This window comes from Sycon ciliatum, chromosome 9, assembly GCF_964019385.1.
Source record: "Sycon ciliatum chromosome 9, ocSycCili1.1, whole genome shotgun sequence".
NCBI classification, from domain to species: Eukaryota; Metazoa; Porifera; class Calcarea; order Leucosolenida; family Sycettidae; genus Sycon; species Sycon ciliatum.
The window spans coordinates 28,403,423-28,424,291 of NC_088651.1; the positions used below are offsets into that span (position 1 = coordinate 28,403,423).

The 20,869-nt window shown below is 45.9% G+C and overlaps 1 protein-coding gene across 1 annotated transcript; it reads right to left on the bottom strand.

The window, feature by feature from the left end:
- Window positions 1–3,857: 3,857 nt before the first annotated feature.
- On the bottom strand, window positions 3,858–13,663 carry LOC135825111 (uncharacterized). Its single transcript, XM_065337847.1, has 3 exons — window positions 13,553–13,663; window positions 12,014–12,248; window positions 3,858–5,584 (listed from the first exon to the last, which is right to left on the bottom strand). Exons 2-3 carry the CDS (start codon window positions 12,233–12,235, stop codon window positions 4,601–4,603), a joined length of 1,206 nt encoding a protein of 401 aa, XP_065193919.1. The 5' UTR covers window positions 12,236–12,248; window positions 13,553–13,663; the 3' UTR covers window positions 3,858–4,600.
- Window positions 13,664–20,869: the final 7,206 nt, after the last annotated feature.

Genomic DNA, 20,869 nt, shown 5'->3' on the forward strand with positions numbered 1-20,869 from the left:
GTGTATGATGCACACTGCAGTGGTCCTTCGTTTGTCTTTGGAGATTTAGTCTGGCTGCATGATAAGGTAATTCACGCCGGCGAGTCTGCCAAATTCCACCGTTATTGGTCCGGTCCGTTTCGTGTTGTTCGTGTGAATGGTCCTACGTCGTATACCTTGTCTATGCCTGGGTGTGAGCGTACCGTTCATTTCAATCGCCTCAAGAAAGCTGTAACTGTGTCCGGTCCTGTTACTTTGCCGCTGCCTGATGATGAGTTGCCGCGCTGCGTTCCGCCGCTACAGCCGCCGTCGTCTGATCCGGTCCGTACTTCTTCTCCTGTTTCTCGTCGTTCTGGCCGTGTTCGCACTGCACCTACTCGACTAGCTGACTATGTCCTGGACTGAGTTTATTATTAGGTTTGTTTTCTTTTGTTGTTTCCTAGGTATTTCGTTCATTCCCGTGGACGTGAATTTTAGCTAGGGGGGCACAGTGTAATAGGTGTATGTATGCTACGACCTGTATACTCACTATTCGTATTTCCCGCTCGTTCCCCTTGGCAATGAGCCACTCACATAGAAGAGCGCATGCTCCAGTTCTGTTCTGTTCTGTTCTGTTCTAGTCTGTCTTGAGTTGTCGTTGTCCTGTTCTCCTTCTGTCTACACTCTTGTCGAATACTTCTATAATCCAATAATATAAAACCCCTGTGTTTCGGTGTGAGGGAACTTCCGGGAGCAGCTGACGGGATCGGGTCGGGTGAAACTGAGGAAACCATAGCTTAAGTGTCGTCAATATGCTCACAATCTGTAGGAATTTGATACTGTTCGGCAACATTGGTATTTTTATGAATGAGTATAGGATGATTTGCATGATTTTCAACAGCCACAACCACACGTGTTTGGTTAGGGCCAACAGTCACAAGACTAGGAGTCACTGCATATACACAGGAAAACGTCAAGCGAATCGCAACATTGATATTCTTAATCAATTTGGATTTCTTTCGCATCACAGTTTGTTGGATATTCAGTCTCCTTTGGACTAAATTGATGTGTAGCTGTTGAAAGTGTTGGTATGTTTGGGTTACCCTAGGTCTCCATTCGTCATGGATTTACCTGCTCGCGAGGAACGCCTCAAGTTTCCAGAGCTGCGAAGATTCTGTGGAGTATGTTACTATCATATTTAACATGTGTCGTTCCACTCATCTCGGAAATTCAACGCCCGTTTTGCCACTGGACGGAAAAGAACCAAATGAGAGCATACAGTCGTCCCTCTCTAATCCGGCACTTGTTTATCCGGAACCCTTGCCAACCGGCGCACTTTCTGACGAAACCGATTTTTTCGTTCAATTCCTACATCTTAATCCGGCACTTGAATTCCGCCTCCGGCAGTGACTTTTTGAAACGAATCGATCAAACTGCACGTAGTTTGATTTCATAATCCGGCAGTCGTAAATCGCGTACCGTACAGGTGCACTCCTTGCCAGGCCAGGCTAGGCTTTTCCAGGAGACAACGGCAGTCAACCATACTTTCTTATTTTTATTTAGCAAGGAGTAGTGTCCTGCCAATTTTCAGGTGTGCGTGTGTGTGTGTGTGTGTGTGTGTGTGTGTGTGTGTGTGTGTGTGTGTGTGCGTGTGTGTGCAAGAGTACATGTGAACATAATCTCTGTTTTACTTTATCACTTTATCACTGTGTATATTCCCGGAGAACAATTGAGAATATAAAGCCGTGCACCAAATACTTGGGTCGACACGGGAAAACCCTGCGTTTTGACATACATATGATACTTTGTTGGGGTGCCCCGTTGTTGGAGAGTGATGTTGAAGTGGAAACCGTGTTTGAACAGCTTCCAATATACAGAATGTCGTGATCCCAGCAGCTGTTACGCAGTAGAGGATCTGCAAGAGCTGCACCTACTATCCCACGGTTTCTATTTCGTTTCAAGCGCGTGGATAGGTATTTGCTCTCCGATTGCGAAACTATCTGTATACTGCCAAGTAGTATATGTATGCATAGACCTCTCATATATGGCTTGTAAATTGTCCAATATCTTCTCAACAAGTCTGGCCTTCAACTTGTCCGTGTGACAAGAATCTCACTCATTTTAAACGTGCGCATTGTGTCCCTACAAAACAAAATTAATATCCATACAGAAGGTGTTCATTTCATCCCTGAATGTATATTCTCATCTTGACGAGACGCTAGTTTCACAGTTGAAGCAGAATGTCGGGCGAATCCGACGGAGAATGAGGAAGCAAAAGAAGAAGCGACAGAACAAAGAATAGCTGAGCGAAACACGTCTTGCATTATATACAAGCATTGCATTGCATTATTTGACTTTCGGTCTATTCGCTTGTTTAATTTTGTTAAGTCAATTCCTGGCATTGCTGAACAACTTTGTCCCATGCCCTATATCTACAGTCTAGTATTCAGGCTAACTCGCGCTGTGGAATAAGTTACACCATACTCGAGTCTCTTTTTTCGAATTCTGTCTTGTTGACTGATCAAAATAATCAGATATTGTCTCCACTCACACTCTGTTACAATTGTCTAATCATACACAATCTAGTTTGCTTTTCGCTTCATTTGTAAAAACCAAGACAACGTGGGTGAAAGAAAATGGTGATGAGCACTTTTACGAAATCCGTCAGGCCCTGAGACGGTGAGAGGCTGAGTTGAAGTTTGTGCCCTGTCCTGTTTCGGATGTTCACTGCACGCAAGGATGGGGGAAGCAGTTTCAGATTTTGGCAGCTGTGTGTTCGATAACGGTTTCCGGTATGCTAATAATTATGGTCTCTGAATCCGACCTTTGTACATCCTGCACAGGATCGAGGAGAACACATTCTGACTCCTGTGATGTCATCAGTGTGGGGCGGAGGCGCGGTCTTCCTTTCTTTGGCCGTTGAGCTCGTGCAGACTGTGGCAGGATACACAACGGTACATGCTGTTTGATGCGTTCACTCAGGTGTTGCAGAGTTCTTCCAACATATTGGCTGTCGCAATACCGACATTCAAACTGATAAACCAATTGGCTACGTTTGAGGGTTGGAAGAACATCTTTCATTAACATGAATGAACGCATCGTGGAGAACACAGGCGTGAAGGCTACGGCATAGTAGGTATCTGAAACCAACGACCTGACCGTAAGTATGGGAGAGATTGCCTTTCCACGGCAGTCGAAGGTATATTCGACAACGATCCGGTCCAAAACCTCTATCCTCATTTGTTCTTTCACTATCGACTAGTCGTGCCACCATGTCCTCAGGATAAGCATTTCGGTGGAATACCGTTTTAAAGAAATCCAGTTCCTCAAGAAGATTAGTAGCTGAACAAGTTCGCTGTGCGCGATCCACCAACTTTCGGGCCAAGTTCACTTTATATTGAGTAAAACAATAATAATCGTGTGTAATATACGAAGGTGGGTTTCCTGTAGATGAGCACACCACCCTCACTACGGCCTCAGTCTTCTCCAGCAAAACGTCAAGGAACGCCAGTTCATTTGATTGTTCATGTGCGCTTGTGAAGCGAAGTGCCGGGTGTGCTGCGTCTTCGTCGATTTCTGATTTCCGATGGCGTCGTGGAGTTCCTTGCCAGACACTGTAGCGGTGAAACGAATATTCCAATATTCGAACATTTGTTCGGTTGGTCACATTCGAATATTCTTTAATTAAACATGCACGCCAAACACAGTACAGTGCAGCTCGGACAGCCTGCCTCTGACTTTGTACTGCATGTTTGCACATGTACATGTATGTAAACACTGGACTGCCAATGTTGCACATAACATGACATTGTATGAACTTCGAAGTAGCCTTATGTGGCAGTACATTTTATGTGGCACTACCGTTTGTCATACCTAATAATAATGACAATGTCCATCAAATGACTGGAAGGAGGGCAAGTGATGTCATCTGTGTTACCAAAAGAATATCCGTTCCTTCGTTCGTTAATAGGAAAAAAAGGTTTCAGAGCAGACTCGCTCTCTTCCCATTCACTCTGCAAACTCGAGCTCAATTGTCAATCAATTTTTACAACGTTTCGGCAAAATTGCCCTCATCAGGTACGCAAAGGAGTGCAAGTTTACAAAGGAGCAGTTATATACATGGAATTTGTGATGCTATGATGTGCTACATCTCACCTATCTTGACGTGCCAGATTCATAGAGATAATGACATCTAAAAGAAGTATGATACCACCAACAATTATTCAAAGAAGAAAATGTGGTGATAAATTCGCGAAAAGCCAGAAGTGCTTTCGCACAGACACTCACGCACACATATGCACACACACATACACACATACACACACACACACACACACACACACACACACATTCCAAAAAATGATAATGCACAGTGCACTGGTGTATGATATAGCAAAACGACCAGCTTTTGTCAGATGTCACCTCAGTGCCTACAAATCAAGAGTGAGTAATTCAATACACAGTAATATTATCAAGGAGCGATGTTGAGTAACACTGAGCGAACTGTCATACTCACAGAGGACCCTAGCCAGGGTTGGTGTTAATTTGTGGTCCCAAGTTCCTTATCTCCACAGCTTCTCTCAACCTCCTGCTTGCCCTGTCACCTTACCTGGCTTCGTTCGTTAAGCTATAGAATATTGGGCTAATATGTTTGGACATTAGTTTCACCACCACCAAACCGTATCATCTGGTGAAGCAGTTCAACTTTGGACCATAATTTATGAGAATGGGACATTAGCAATGATGACGGAAGGAGGAAGCTACCTAAACCAACTGTGATATTGTACAAATTAGGGCGAGTGGACTCGGGCATACTCTTCCATATTTCTGTATACTTCAACCAAGCGTCGAAGTAATCATCTGCCTGCGACGTTGATAGGCGTCCCGTCATCATAAGCTCAACTGCCGAATGATACGTTGCGGCGTCAGCAACGATATCGTAGCTGCTCCATTGAAGAACACCGCTTTCTATATAATCTCTATACCAATGAATGGATGGGTTGTACTCCCAGTCTCGGTGTAAGCAGGCCAGGTCCGTTTCTTCAATGGGTGGTATCCATTCTGGGCTGTTCATCTTTGCCGTTAGGAATCCCTTTCCCAGCTCTACAAGCCTCCAGGATCGGGTCAGATAGGGCAGATACGAAGCCAGCATTGAAAAATCCTTTTCGATATAGTCAATGATTGCAGTTTGGAACGCTTCAAAGGAGCCGCACCTTTTGAACAGCAAATCGACAATCTCCTCTAGCACGTACTTAGCCTTCCCAGCAACACCAAATTCATCCTGAATTATTCTTACTCTACATTGTTCGTGGATATCCTTGTCCTCAACGTTGGGAAGGCAGAGAGAGGCGTCATATGCAGTCACTAGCTGGTCCAGCACAAATGGGATGCCAGCCGGGCTAGGTGTTAGACGCAATGTTGACGGTGGCTTGCGTGCCATGCTTGATAGTAGCACCATCATCCGCCATTTTTGTCTCAATACCACAAGGTAATCTTTACCTGCTATGCAATTTCTTGTTGACTCACACCGCGTGTGATGAAAGGTTGCTATTCTCGTAGCCATATAGAGAACCTTTGCCGCTTGGATGTAAGACGATGGCAAGCTTGGACTGAGCTGATAGCGGAACTGCATACATTGGGAAGAAAAAATACATATTAGACACCATTTCATTTGTTTGCAGTTGACACAGTTTGGTGCGCTCCCCGTGATATCAAGGGAAAGGCCGAGGGCCCTCTTTACTGGTGTGAGTTGCCAGTATTATGCAAGCCAGATATTGATTGATCGAAGAAGGATAGATTTACCATCACTGTGGATAAGAGTCATACTGTAGCTCAGTTGGTTAGAGGATTACTCGCGAATAGCAAGGTTCCTGGTACGAATCCTGGTGGTGTGACTGATGATTTTTTTCTTTCTTTCATATCTGGCTTGCAAATGTTGAGTTTCGGAGAGAAAGGAGCAGTATGTGGCATGTGGCCTCTAATTTCCTAATACTTTGAAATTCTCCGTGAAGTCCAAATTTGAACTATTACACACCCTTATAGGGGTGACAGTGTATGTGGTGAGTGTGTACAGGCCAGCAGATCTTGTAAAAATGGGGTGGGAGTTTGCAGTGGACTTTACGGTACGTGTACAATATTAATTTTGTCTGTGGATGCACTTTTGGCAGCAGTGAATGACAAAGGCTTGCAGCAGGTAGACCCGGCAAGGACTCCCTTGCTTGGTCTAGACCTACCCAGTCAGCTAGAAAAAACGAGTGGCGGACCCAGCGATGGCAGCACTGACGCCGAACTCAAGGAACATCACCCTGAACTGTGTTCCAGGTGCGGAAATTTGGCCACACTCTCGCGGCAGCACTGCATAGCAGGTGAAGATTACATTCTGGTTTTAACAGAAAAATTGCGGATGATGGTGCAACTATAAAGCATAGCACGGAAGCCACCGTCGAAGTGGCGTCAAATAACTAGCCCGGCTGGCATCCCATTTGTGCGTATCAACGTGGTTTTCTACCTGGCTTGGGGGACTAGGTATGGCAAACCCCTGTTCAATGGCTGACCAGCACAACTCGTCCAGAAGGATCACGGCTAGCCTCGTGTCTCGCCTGCTGGAGCAGGAGTCGTCTCTTGGCGACTCTCTGACTCAGCTTCGGGCGGTCAAGGCGACGGTTCTTGCCGAGAAGTGGAGCGCGGCCAAGTCTCTGGCTGACGCCCTTCGCTCGGATCACCGGGAGCTGGCCCCTGTTTTTAATCTGATCTCAGAAAAGTGTTCATCCAGCTGGCTGATCTGCCGCCCCTCAGGTGCAATGGTTTCACCCTCACCAAGGGAGACTTCCGGAAGGGCCAGTACCTCCGGCACGGCTGGACACCTCCTCCGCTCCCAAGCCTCTGCGTGTGCAGTAAGCCGCTGAATTTGAGTGACGCCTTTTCGTGCCTGTTCGGTGGCTTCCTGACGCTGCGACATAGCGAGGTGAGGGACATCACTGCGAGAGCTCTAAGGCAGATCTCTCATAACGTGACGGTGGAACCCCACCTCCAGCTCGTCACTGCAGAGGCATTGCGCCATCACACAGCTATCACGGAGGAGCAGGCTCGGCTAGACGTTGCCTCTAGTGGTGTGTGGGGTGGCCGATTCGAGCACACCTTTATTGATGCACGGGTGTTCAACCCTTTTGCGTCTTCGAATCGTGCCACTTCCCTCGCTGCCAGCTACAGACGCCATGAACAGGAAAAGCGCCGGAAAAAATACGAAGAGCGAGTACCGTATTTTTCCGGTTGTAAGTCGACCTTTTACGACTTAAAATAGAAGGAGAAAGGGTGGGGGTCGACTTACAACCGGGATTCGACTTATAACCGGGAACTATCAGTATCTTACAAAAAATGACCTGCACTGCATGCACGAGTGCACCATGTTTATACATTTTTGCCAGTTTATGGGCCTTTTTCAAGGATTGGGCCGTTATATCCTCCAATAAGGAATATTTACATGATTTGCTGATGTGTTAGTAGCAGGAGGTGGTTAGTAGTGCTTCTTTGGGTGAAAACTTTAAAACGCAGAATTGAGACCTCCAGATAGGGGGGTCGACTTATAACCGGGGTCGACTTACAACCGGTAAAATACGGTACGCGAAGTCGAGCATGCCTCCTTCGTGCCCGTTGTGCTTTCTGCCTTTTGGTGGCTATGGCAAGCATGCCAATGCACTTCTCCTGCTGATCGTCTCTCTTCTGGCTGAGAAGATCAAGGAGTCATACGTGCCTTGGTTTTGCCCATGTGCGTTGTGGTGCCATGTGCCTGCGTGGCTCAAGGAGCATGTTTGCTCCTGCAGTGCCCAAGTCCCCTGCTATGCTAGTAGTGGCGGAGGCACGCATCCAGAGAACCTGCAGTGATTCTACTGAGTCTGTATAATCATTACTATATCTGATGATCCGTTTTATGTACAAATCTAATTGTATTATGCTGCACAAATGTGTTATTTTGCCCGTACAAGAGGTTCAAGGAGTTCAAAAAAAGACTAGACAGGCTCTTATCGTAAAGGGGAAAATACCGTGATTTGGGTTCGGCCTTTAGCAAGATGCACGCCTTTTAAGCTGTTGCCACGAGAACAGCTTTTAATTCGCGTGGTACAACCATTAATGTCACCGTATACGTGATACAAGGTGAAATGCATAAGGACTATGGAATATTTGGCCAAAAAACGCACTGTTTGTCACAACAATAAATCAGTCCCAATAACATTTTTACGCTGCATCTTCAACGCTATTCGGGTGATCAAAGTGCGAGTACCGTAAAAACTAGCGTTACGAGAGAGGTGCTGCTATACGTGAAACGTAGCGAAATCACGTAGAGAGCAGCTGTCTGGGTTAGAGTCTACGGCTTCGCGTGTTTTGGGTCCAGATTTCTACGCGTAGAGTAGTTTCTCTACGTTGTGGCACACGCAAAGACAATGCGCATGTAACTGCTGGGTATCATTCGAGTGTAGGCAGAAAATTGCCGAGAGTGCCGAGTGATTGTTTGCGTCACGTTCCCGAAACGTAGAGCATAACCTCACTACTGGTGTTTGCTAAGGGCCGGGTTCCACTGCGGCTCACTGCTCGTCATCCGCGGCTTCAAACGTCATCATTACCATAGTGGCCGCGGCTCGAGCTGGTGCAGCTAGACCGCGGCTCGAGCTGGTGCAGCTAGACCGCGGCTCGAGCTGGTGCAGCGAGACCGCGGCTCACCACAAGCTTTCAGTACGATTCTTGATCAAAAATTGCGAGCTGTGGTCACGGCTCACCCTGTTTCCCGTACGTTGCATTGTTTTGGACGCGAGAACTTTAAAATTCAAATTATACTTCGTTCCGCAGACCAGAACACGAGGATTTTTTGATTTGGCGCCCACAGGCAGGTAGAGCGTCGTCAAAAAACGTGGAACACGACCACGGAGCCGTACTGTATAATCATCACTATATAATTATGATGATCCGTTTTATGTACAAATCTAATTGTATTGATGCTGCACAAATGTGTTATTTTGCCCGTACAAGAGGTTCAAGGAGTTAAAAAAAAGACTAGACAGGCTCTTATCGTAAAGGGGAAAATACCTTGATTTGGGTTCGGCCTTTAGCAAGATGCACGCCTTTTAAGCTGTTGCCACGAGAACAGCTTTTATTTCGCGTGGTACAACCATTAATGTCACCGTATACGTGATACAAGGTGAAATGCATAAGGACTATGGAATATTTGGCCAAAAAACGCACTGTTTGTCACAACAATAAATCAGTCCCAATAACATGTTTACGCTGCATCTTCAACGCTATTTGGGTGATCAAAGTGCGAGTACCGTAAAAACTAGCGTTACGAGAGAGGTGCTGCTATACGTGAAACGTAGCGAAATCACGTAGAGAGCAGCTGTCTGGGTTAGAGTCTACGGCTTCGCGTGTTTTGGGTCCAGATTTCTACGCGTAGAGTAGTTTCTCTACGTTGTGGCACACGCAAAGACAATGTGCATGTAACTGCTGAGTATCATTCGAGTGTAGGCAGAAAATTGCCAAATATGGAAGGGGAAATTCCCAGTACACATTCCACGTGACTTCTCTACGTGAAACGTATGGCAGAAAAGGATTTCTTTACGTCACGGGAACGCGAAGAGAGTCCCGAGTGATTCTTTGCGTCACGTTCCCGAAACGTAGAGCAGAACCTCATTACTGGTGTTTGCTAAGGGCCGGGTTCCACTGCGGCTCGCTGCTCGTCATCCGCGGCTTGAAACGTCATCATTACCATAGTGGCCGCGGCTCGAGCTGGTGCAGCGAGACCGCGGCTCGAGCTGGTGCAGCGAGACCGCGGCTCACCACAAGCTTTCACTACGATTCTTGATCAAAAATTGCGAGCTGTGGTCACGGTTCACCCTGTTTCCCGTACGTTGCATTGTTTTGGACGCGAGAACTTTAAAATTCAAATTATAATTCGTTCCGCAGACCAGAACACGAGGATGTTTTTGATTTGGCGCCCACAGGCAGGTAGAGCGTCGTCAAAAAACGTGGAACACGACCTCGGAGCCGTAGTGGGACCCGGCCCTTAGAATATCTAATGCATGACAAAATGTATTCAAAGGTTTGACAGAAAGTTGTAAACCCAGGGCGCGAAGTAACGGTCGGACACCGGACAATTTTCGACCGTTTACGTTCAGTTTCCGGATGTTTTGTACACATCCGGACAAAGTGTCCGCGCACCTTTTCGCAAAGTTAGTGATGTCGTCTGGCAAGAGAAAGCCAAGCACCGCTGATGCGGGTGCTCCTCTTGGAAAGAAGCCCAGACGAGTCAAGACGACCACTTGTGACAAGTGGGTCGCCGATTATGATAGGGAGCTTTCAACTTCTGTTTGGCTGAATGAGCGCAGTCCCTGAGATTGTAGCGCTGTCAAAAATTTGAAGTGTAAGATGTGTTCCCGTTTTGTTGATAAAATTCGCTGCAGCAAGAATTTTTTCCTTCGTCGTTGGCTCAAGGAACCTGAAAACGTCAGCCTTCAAAGATCATGCTGCTTCTGAAATGCATCGTCGTGATAACATTTCGATAGTATTTATTCTACACTGAACATTGTGTGATTTGATGTGAAAATTTGCATGTCCGGACATGTCCGGCCATTTTTGCAACTGGCAGGACATTGTGTCAGAGCACATTATAATCCTTAGCTCATGCGCTGAAACCGTATAAGTTTTACCAATAAATTGACTCCTACCCCCAGCTCGAACCAGGAACCAGGCACCCTGGCGTATGGCCAGGGATGCACTGGCTCGAACCAGGGACCAGGCCTGGCGTATGGTCAGCCATACCCCGGCTCGAACCAGGGACCAGACACCCTGGCGTATGGCCAACGATGTTCTACCGCTATCAGATTTGGAAACTCATGCTTCATCATAATCCACACTGCCTGGTGGGGCGACGCCATCATTTTAACGTCACTGTGAGTATATACTTCCTCCGCGTCATTAAAATTGTCGCTTCGCACATCGCAATATTTGTGACTTGGCTCGTCTTAGTCAGACTGTCGGAATCGCTGCTTCCTGTGTTCGAACACTGGTGTGGCCCTTCCTGCGCAATGTCTACTTGTCGCTGAAGCCGTGGTGGTCTCGAACTTTGTCGGAGCTCTCTTCCGCACCAAGCAAATTCATCGCAATCCGCACTATTCCGCCCCAGAGCGCATTTCGTTTTCTGGAGTTCGTGCCGTCCCACAGCGTTCTCGTGGGCATTTGTCAAAACTGCAAGCTCGGGTATAATAATCCTGGTATCTCTGCTGAAGTTGGCGATGGCAAGAACAAAGTGGTCTCAAATTCCTAAAATGCGCTACTTGTGGCGCATGTTGCTGCGAAGGTAGCAGGTCTGAAAACACCAACAAAATCAGCGAAGCGCTTGCCAAGGAAAGAAGGTGCGGAACTGCTTACCCTGTCCCACTGGAAGGTCGTTACAGTGTACTTGAAAAATGCTAGCTTGCCTTCATCGCCTGGCACCTGGAGGCATGGATCGCCTGAAAACGAAGTTTCTTGACCTGAATTTGAACGCGCGTCTTGTTCAGCGTATTGTTGAGTGCTGAAGGCTCTGCCTCAAACTTTGATGAAGACGTCGACCTTAGCTGCAAGTGCAGCGAAGCGGAGGGGGGGGGGGGGGTCACAAACTAAAGCTTGGCCCGTCGACAATGCCCTGCCTCAATTTCTAGCTGATTTCTGTGCCCTTCGAGTGGACAAAATAATTTTCGAAAAATCGCTCTGGGAAACGACAATTTTAATGACGCGGAGGAAGTAATTATATCTATTTTACTGCAGTAACATGGACAATCATTTGAAGCCTTCTCACCAACGGTGACGGCCTGTTCTCAAAAGGTGACGTAAATAGTTTGTCTAGTGAATAGAAGTAAGGGGAGGAAAGACCTGTACAGAATATGAAGCTAAAAGTGAGATTTACTAAAAAATTCTTTGTGATTGCAAAATCTGTTGTTTTCAACGCCATTTTGCGTGTATCGTCTCCTCAACCATTACTTCAAATACAGTTTCACTAAGCACACACAATGTACAGTTTTGGACTCACCAGACATATCAATTTGAACGTGTACTCATCGTACAGCATTCGCCTCAATTTCTTGTTTACACCGCACAGCTGGAAGATGGCCGGTACTGTCAACATCGGCAAAATGGTGGAGTGCCATACATCAGGTACAACACTATCCAGTCCATAATCGACCGGTTCGTGCTCACTCGATTGGGGATCTTCAGCCATGTTTGATAAGATTGAATTTTCACTAGCTGCCATGTGATAACAACACCTACATGTACATATAAGGTCAGAAAGAATAAATAGAGCACAATAGTCAACATACACTGTCACCATCACTGTTGCTGGTGCACGTATTATTATTATTTATTATTTTACGCATTCCAGCGTTGAAGTGTAGCAGCAGTATGCTGCGTCCACAGCTTCGCTTATGCAGTATGCCTTGGGTGAGAGAAGAGGGAAGAGAAAGCAACAAGGCAACCAACATCTATGAAATAGGTCACATTAACATGAAGGGAACCAACCTACATATGCATGATTGCACAAGAATGGAGACGACAAATGGCTATAATCATTTTGCCATAGAACCGGTACACAGGAGATCTTTCGACAATGTAACGAAACATAAAACTCAGTTTAAGGGCCTTCAAATATTTAGAAACGAAAACTAGTCGTTTCTCTTCAACCTCCCTCCACCCTCCCTGAGAAACGAACATATACAAATGGTACATAGTATCGATATGTTTGGTCTTTTTTCTGGGCATACTCACACATGCAAAATGTACATCGATATTTTTCGAGAAACGAACAGGCGCTCAACCCCCTCCCCCCTAAACGACTAGTTTTCATTTCTAAATAAATATCTATATTAACGGATGGCCCCTGCCAATGCTCAATACAGGTTCCACTAAATTACAAGAGAACAACGCTACAACATTACAATTGCCGCTAAATTATCGCAAGTGTAGAGAACGAATCCAATACAAATGAAAACCATGAACAGACTGTCCTGAAGTTATTTTTTGGGAACAAATTGTACTACATGTACATCATCGTACTTGCTGACACTGACGCTGACGAAACACGAATTTGAGTTGAATACGCACGAAGTATTGTACATGTACATCATTATGCGCCGGTGTTGTGGAGTAAGCAGGTACGTCAGTCACCAATTCAGCTTCAGCTCCGCGCTCGCTTCAGCAGAATGTTGCCCGCGTTTGCTTTGCCTTCACGCAGACAGACGACCAGCGCAGAGTCCCGCAGCTCCGTGGCCGTAAGGTCTTGATATTCGCCGTTAGGGCAGTCAAGTCTCAGTCCACGTCTCACAGCAAGCCGCTCTATCAAAATCTTTCTCTCTCCATTGGAGTGCTCCCCAGTTGCGCGAGGAGACTAGAGAAATTCCTCCGGTGAGCGAGGAAGAAGAGCGGAGTTACCCAACTCAACCAAACTGGTGCACTTATGGCTACATATTATTATTATTATTATTCACTGTGAATATTTTGTTCCTCATCTCTCCGTAAATCATGACAAATTGTAGCCAGTGATTTTAGTTTTCTAGAACACCCTACAACTTACCTTGCTCAGACGAAGAAGAACTTAGAAATGATGATATCCGTCAGAAACACAATTGTAGGAAAAGAGAACCTGCTCTCGGCGTCAGCTTTCCAGAAAGTGAACTGACTTTCTGAAGGCTTGGGAGCTCTGATTTATTACATCAGTAATAGCGGCAGAGTCAGCGCGCGCTTTGCCCGAGTTATCGTGGGCTTGCACAAGGCCCGGCACGCGCGAGCCGTGCTAACAAAATGCCGTGCATGAATGTAAACTCAGCACTAGCACTACAGTACAGTCTTTGCATGCAATGACTTGCGCCCACACCAAGGACATCCAATGATCCAGGTCGGGTCAAGTCATGACGTCATTACTACATGACTGTACTCATTTTACAAGTGAGTGAGTTATTATGAGTGTACAATGACGTTATGTCAGGGTTCACAGTCTAGTTGCGAAGAAAAGCGTCGATTAGATGGGGGCGGCGCACGTGCTCCAAAATGCCAGCTTGACCAAATTAATCAGGCACTTCAGTCACGTGACAGGACCTGTCAAAATTTGCTGAGGTGAGAGTCCGTACTTGCGTGGCACCAGTCAAGTGCATGCGCTAAACTGTACAGGTACTCGCTATGCTTCGTTGTACGGGCTGATAGTTGGGCGCATCGTGTTGCTCTGACGTTCAGCTTTCAGTAGATCCCGCATACGTCATAGTGCGTACATTTTTGCGAGTTGTAGATCACGTACACTACCAGCAAAGAGTTTTTTCACAAAGAACTGTTGTTTGCTCGCGTTTGAAACGTTGCTTATCGTCTTCAGCGTCGTCTTTCCATTCGGAAACAGTAGAGTTCTTGTTTACCAGGGTTTGCGCATCGCTGCGCAAGGAGACATTATGTACGTAGGCACTGAGAAGTATGCGCTTTAGGCGGAGGAGAACGACGATGCGTCGTCCTACCTGGGCGAATTCTCAAAGCGTACTGAAAGCCAAGTTTTGACACGGTTGCGCTGGAAGGCCTACTGATGTTTACGAACAATCAAAAGGCACAGTGGCTGCTGGAGAAACCCTCTGATGAGGGGATGCTTTGATATACGCATCCAGGCACGCTTCACCAAAATTTCAAAGCTCACCAGCAGGCAATTCATGACTGCTGCATGGAGCAGTTGAAGGATAGGGAGGCAGATATCACACCATGGAAAGAAGCTACCAACCGAGGTCCTGAAGAACTTCTTGCCAACTTGGAAACACTTGAAGTGGCATGACTGTGAGCACGAATATCCTGTGCAGTAATTCGCGAGCGCGGGCGCGCGCGTACATACCCTCCACATTGCGGCGTACAACGAGGAAGTTCTCTGTTTTTGTGCCAGAAGAATGTCTTTATAACTCTTACGCTTTTGTACCCGCCGGAGCCTGCCAGTATGTCGTTATCAGTTCATTTCACAGCAAACTGAAGCTGTTACTATGGGTTACTATGGCGTTGCTATGGGTTGCTATGGAGTTGCTATAGTGATTGCGGTCACAATTGCCGTATTCTTGCCTATTCTGAACTTTGATCTGTATTGTTTCGATCCATACAGGGTTGTCGGTGTAAGTGAGTGATGTGTGCTTGAAAAAAACACTCTGATGTTTTGTGACTATATCCACTGATGATACTTCGGAGATGCTGTTGGTGCCACAAATTGTATTGATCTCGCCTCATCCAACTGCCTATCTTCAACCCTTCATATCTGAGTGGTATCACTGTGGATTTCAATAAAATTTTCTGTGTGACCTTGTGATACCCACCACCATCGATTGCCGATGATAAACCTGGAAAAAACGCGATTTCAAAAAATGGGGTGAGTCTGAGTCTGAGTCTGAGTGTACAATGACGTTATGTCAGGGTTCACAGTCTAGTTGCGAAGAAAAGCGTCGATTAGATGGGGGCGGCGCACGTGCTCCAAAATGCCAGCTTGACCAATCAGCAGTCAGCATTTCGTCACATTTTTGCTCGAAGTAGGGGGTGTTTGAAGGAGTTAGCAGCACTTCACCTACATGTAGGTTCTACGAGGCTGGGACTTGACCCAGGCACAAATGACAGGTGTTCCAAAATATTTACCGAAACAAATAAATATATTATTGTCATTACTTACACGGGTATGCCAGAGCATATGCGTAAACCTCGTGGGATATAGTACAGTATAGGAAATGAATATCCAAAAACGTCTCGGTACATTTCTTTGCCAGGGTGTCCTGAAAATTTTAAGCCATCGATTGTCCAAATCGACCAAGGGGGAGATGCCCTGTACTGATTTTAGCGACCCCGAGTCCCAGCGGCGCGCAACCGCTTGCGCTTGCACGAAAATGTGTGAAGATCAAACAACAAGAAAAACGCATGCATGCAGCAGAACAGCAACGCGTGCCGTCGAAGAGAAAATCATTGTGCACAGATTGTTCAGTGTTCTCTCCTTAGTTCGCCCGCTGCGTTGGGTGCTGTGCTTTCATTGTTCTTGTGGCAGCGCATTTCGCCATCATGGAGGAACTGGTACCCTTTGAAACCTGGTCTTCAGTGGCCCTGGACTAACGCCCGGTGAATTTGCTGGTCCCGTTCACCTCCATTCGTTCAGCAGCTCCGTGTGGTATCATCATGTTCTCGGCGTTACCTGCATGGCGAGCTCTGATTCGTTTGTTTGTCTTCTTACCTGTGGAACATCACGATCGCTGATTGTAGCATCAGCTTTCGGTCGAACATGGCATGTTGTTTTTACTGGGACTAGCACAGGTTGCGTTTCGCCTTCTCCTTCGGTAGACCAATTCTACAAGGAACACTGAAAGGCAATTCTTTGCACAGGACAAGCACAACTACGGTAACTGTTCAATGACATTATGCTGCGGTGCAATTCCCAGTGCAAATAATAAAGCAAACTATTTCCACTGGAGTATGCACGATCGTCAAAGCACAAGATCGAGACGAGCGGAAACGAGAATGGTTTGACACTGCATGCCGATAGAAGCGAGGAAAGGATAGGTCCTACCAAAATATCGCGAACATCGGCTCTAAAACTACAAGAACAGGCTACAACTTACACGTACAACTCAGGTTCTTTCTCTTCTCTGTTCTGTTTGGAGGCGTGGGATGTACACGATTGCAACTCTCCCGGGGTCACGCGACTCACGTGCACCAAACCCTCCCTCGCACGATGCTTTTGTCGATCCTGCATGCCTCATCCATCATGCATCATGTGTTTGCGGGGTTCACGGGGTCTTTTCCGTGAGCGATCGGTTCGGCATCCGGAGTCTGCTGAGCTGTTTGTTGCTGAGGCCCAGGTTGCTCGCTTCTGAGAGTCTATAAATTGCAGCAGATTATGTTAATAAATTAAATATAAATTAAAAATAATAAATACTGGACATGGATATTGAATTGACCTGTACTCAGTGACTTTCAACATTTTACAGGCTGCGTTTTAATATTATTATTATTGTAAAGCTTTCCTTTTGATCTTGTCTCTTATTGTTGTGACCTTTCCACAATGATTGTGTTGCATTGTAAAAAAAAAAAATTAAAAAAGTAGATCTACACTATAGTAATCGGAGCGAGAGTTACATGACTGTACGGTCACAAAGGTCAAAAAGAATGGTTCCACCAATTATTTATACATACGTTGTAACGCTGCTAAGGCAATCATCAGACAGCTAATGCTTTTGTCGCGGGATAGCTTGTTCTTATTGTGGGGGATACGCATGGGCATGTAGAAGAGGTGTGAGCTATCAATGCAGGGCCTGCATGGGAAGAGCGAGTGATAAGAATTACATCACTGGATGGGCATGCGCAGTAGGCGCGAACTATGCATGGAGCGTGCAGAGGCGGAGAAACCACGTACCAGGCAGGACAAGTGTAAGCCATGGGGGCACTGGGCAGGGGGTGTGATCCTGGGTATACCCACTTATGTGACTCTACGGTCATGCAGATCTACAGTAATCGGAGCGAGAGTTATGACTGTACGGTCATGTAGATCTACAGTAATCGCCTACTAATCGGAGCGAGAGTCACATGACTGTAAAATGAAACTGTTCTGTCCGCAGATTGACTGTACAATCATGTACCGGTACATGTAGATCTACCTCAACGGTTCAATGCGTTGCAACTACTTCCACCCAGGACTGAGGTATGGGTACTAGCATAGTACTTGTAATACTAATAGTAATACGTGTACATGATGTACTAGTAGTAGCAACAATCCAAACTAGCGCACACACTGCACTGCTTTGTGCTATGCATTCAAGGCTGACGTCATGCGCTTGGTTTTGCTGCGTTATCACAAAATAAATGGCCCCAAACCGTTTTTCTGAAAAGAAAATAAATCTTTCTTGCCCTGTTGTGTTCTTCCAGACAACGGATCGTGCTTCAGCAGTGTTTCTTTTTCCCACCATCCCTCCCTATCGAACTTATCCACAGTGACACCATCATTATAATTATCGTACCCACTAATCGGGTCCACTCTCAGAACTGGTGTGATCTAGCTATTTGCGGCAGCTCTGCCTTCCGCTATATTACATCGATTTAGAATTGCAGCTGTACGTTGAGCTAATCGCAGCTCTACCTTGGGCTAACAGCAGCTCTACTTTGAGCTAACAGCAGCTCTACCTTGAGCGAACAGCAGCTCTACTTTGAGCTAACAGAAGCTCTGCTTTGAACTAAGCGCAGCTCTACTTTGAGTCACCAGCAGCTCTACTTTGAACTAACATCAGCTCTGCTTTGAACTAAGCGCAGCTCTACTTTGAATCAACAGCAGCTCTACTTTGAACAAACATCAGCTCTACCTTGACTCGAGCTAACATCAGCTCTACCTTGAGGTAACAGCAGCTCTGCCTTGAGCTAACCGCAGCTCTACTTTGAGATAACAGCAGCTCTACTTTGAGTTAACAGCAGCTCTGCCTTGAGCTGCCCGCAGCTCTCTAACAGCAGCTATATTTGAGCTAACAGCAGCTCTACCTTGAACTAACAGCAGCTCTACTTTGAACTAACAGCAGCTCTACTTTGAACTAAGCGCAGCTCTACTTTGCGTTAACAGCAGCTCTACTTTGAGCTAACATCAGCTCTACCTTGACTCGAGCGAACAGCAACTCCACGTTGAGCTAACAGCAGCTCTACCTTGAGCTAACCGCAGCTCTACTTTGAGCTAACAGCAGCTCTACTTGGAGCTAACAGCAGCTCTACATTGAGCTAACCGCAGCTCTACTTTGGGCTAACAGCAGCTCTACTTTGAGCTAACAGCAGCTCTACCTTGAGCTAACAGCAGCTCTACTTTGAGCTAACAGCAGCTCTACTTTGAGCTAACAGCAGCTCTACTTTGAGCTAACTGCGCTCTACGTTGAGCTAACAGCAGCTCTACTTTGAACTAACAGCAGCTCTACTTTGAGCTAACCACAGCTCTACTTTGAGCTAACACCAGCTCTGCTCTAAGCTGACAGCAGCTCTGCTGTGAGCTGACAGCAGCTCTGCTCTGAGCTAACAGCAGTTCTACTTTGAGGTTCAAACCAGTTGTTTCGAAACCAGCACTGCTCTATCCAAATATGTCGCTTTGTTGATTTGTTTGTGTGAAGGAAGCAGCTAATCAGACATTGTTCGTGGCCTGGCACGAGAGAGACTTTTCTAAACTTCTCTAAGGTGGTTGTGTTTCGCAGCCCAATCGTAATCCTGCCGTGGTTCGCTATCACCCCTCTCTTGCACTTTGCGTGCCATTTGGTCATGAACCACGAGTTGAGTGAAATAAATAAATAAATAAATTCGCTGCTAACGCGGATGTGCAAACTTTACTTTTTACTAGTTGCAGAAGAGCACAACTATCAAATTCCTTTCTACGGTAGGGTCCGGCGGATTCTGCAGGCAGAAAAATTGGCAGAATTCGGTACTTTTTCTGGTAAGTTTCATGCATGTTTGGTATGTGGATAAAAAAATGGATCAGATTTCGAGGAATTGCCCGCCATAAGGTTTGTATAGTTCTGCCAATTTCACTGCTTTTCGAGCAAATTCTGCCACCTTTTCGAGCAAATTCTGCCACCTTTTCGAGCAGAATCCGCTGGTCCCTATCATCTACGGAGAATGTGCTCACATACAACCCCAATCGCGCGAAACTATAAAAATCAAAGAAAGAGCCGAAGGAAAAAGACAACCCAAATTGGGCAATAAAAAGAAGAAAATTAAATAAACTTGACAAGAGCTTGAATGTGTGGGTGCTCTGAAATGTGAGTACCCTACTTGGGTGATCAGATTGTTCTCAGTATGCAGTCACATGCAAGCATGTACTGTACAAGTAAGTCATCATCTGTTCATTCATTAGCAAGTTGTCGATTGAGTCCGGGTTGAGTCCAACGTCAGACTCTAGTTACTCTGATCTGAGGCGGGTTACGACACCCGCACTGGTCGGACTGGGTTACGGAACAACCCAGCAATAACGACATTTTTCACGAAACGGAAAAGTTTAGTTATAACCCTGACCCACCCATCTACATGTACCTGAAGAAACATTATGCGTGTATTTACTTGAAATCACTCAGTCTTGATATTTCAGCTATCAATAATTTCAGGACGAAACTCTCTTCCACCCACCCATCCATAAACGAAACATTTTCGTTGTGGGTAAAAGATTTGTAAATATGGACAGCCCTTAACACGAGTTGACTGACTGGAGAAGAACACTCTTTAAGGGGCAGCCTGGTCGTAAAATCCTTGAAAATCGAATTTATAAATTTATATCGAGTGCTACATCAGTTGAAAGAGCATGAACAGCTGCAAAATCTCTGAACATTTCGTCTCGATCTGACAAGCCGTTCAAGAGTTATGGCCGATAATGAACCCTGGCATTTGCAAGGAAAGTTTTTTTGCACGCTGTCATTTTTTGACAGCACTTTATATGAATGTGAGCAGACCGTGTGTAACTTGTCGTATTATGGAAACACGCAAAAGTATGCAGAATTTTGCTCCAAGTTCAAAAATCAGGTTATTTGTCACTGATATGTTCAGTTTGCGATTTTTGTAACAGTACATACAAGTACAAGCTTACATTTGCGCGGGATGGTGTGATGCTACTGCTTGGTTGGGGGATTGTAATGTTCTAGTCTGCTTCGTGTATTTTTTACTGCATCTGTTGCTGCTGTTGCTGCTGTTGCTGCTGGTTTTGTTCCCGCTATCCTTTGATCCCTTTTGGTGCTATTTGTCTCATCATTTTTTTTCACATCGAATAACCATAGTCTTTTTTCTGGATAAATTCTTCCTGCCGGGGCAAAAATGTTGGATTGTATTATTTTGGAAGAATTGGTAGCCAGAGACCGTTTTTCAGTAGTGGTGTAGTACTGTGTGAATGTTGGCA

Excerpts from the sequence above, each read along its gene's own strand:
- LOC135825111 (XM_065337847.1), bottom strand. The coding sequence starts at position 12,235 with ATGGCAGCTAGTGAAAATTCAATCTTATCAAACATGGCTGAAGATCCC. Across the intron at positions 5,585-12,013 it reads CGTTCAAATTGATATGTCTG|TTCCGCTATCAGCTCAGTCC; the intron begins GTGAGTCCAAAA and ends CAATGTATGCAG.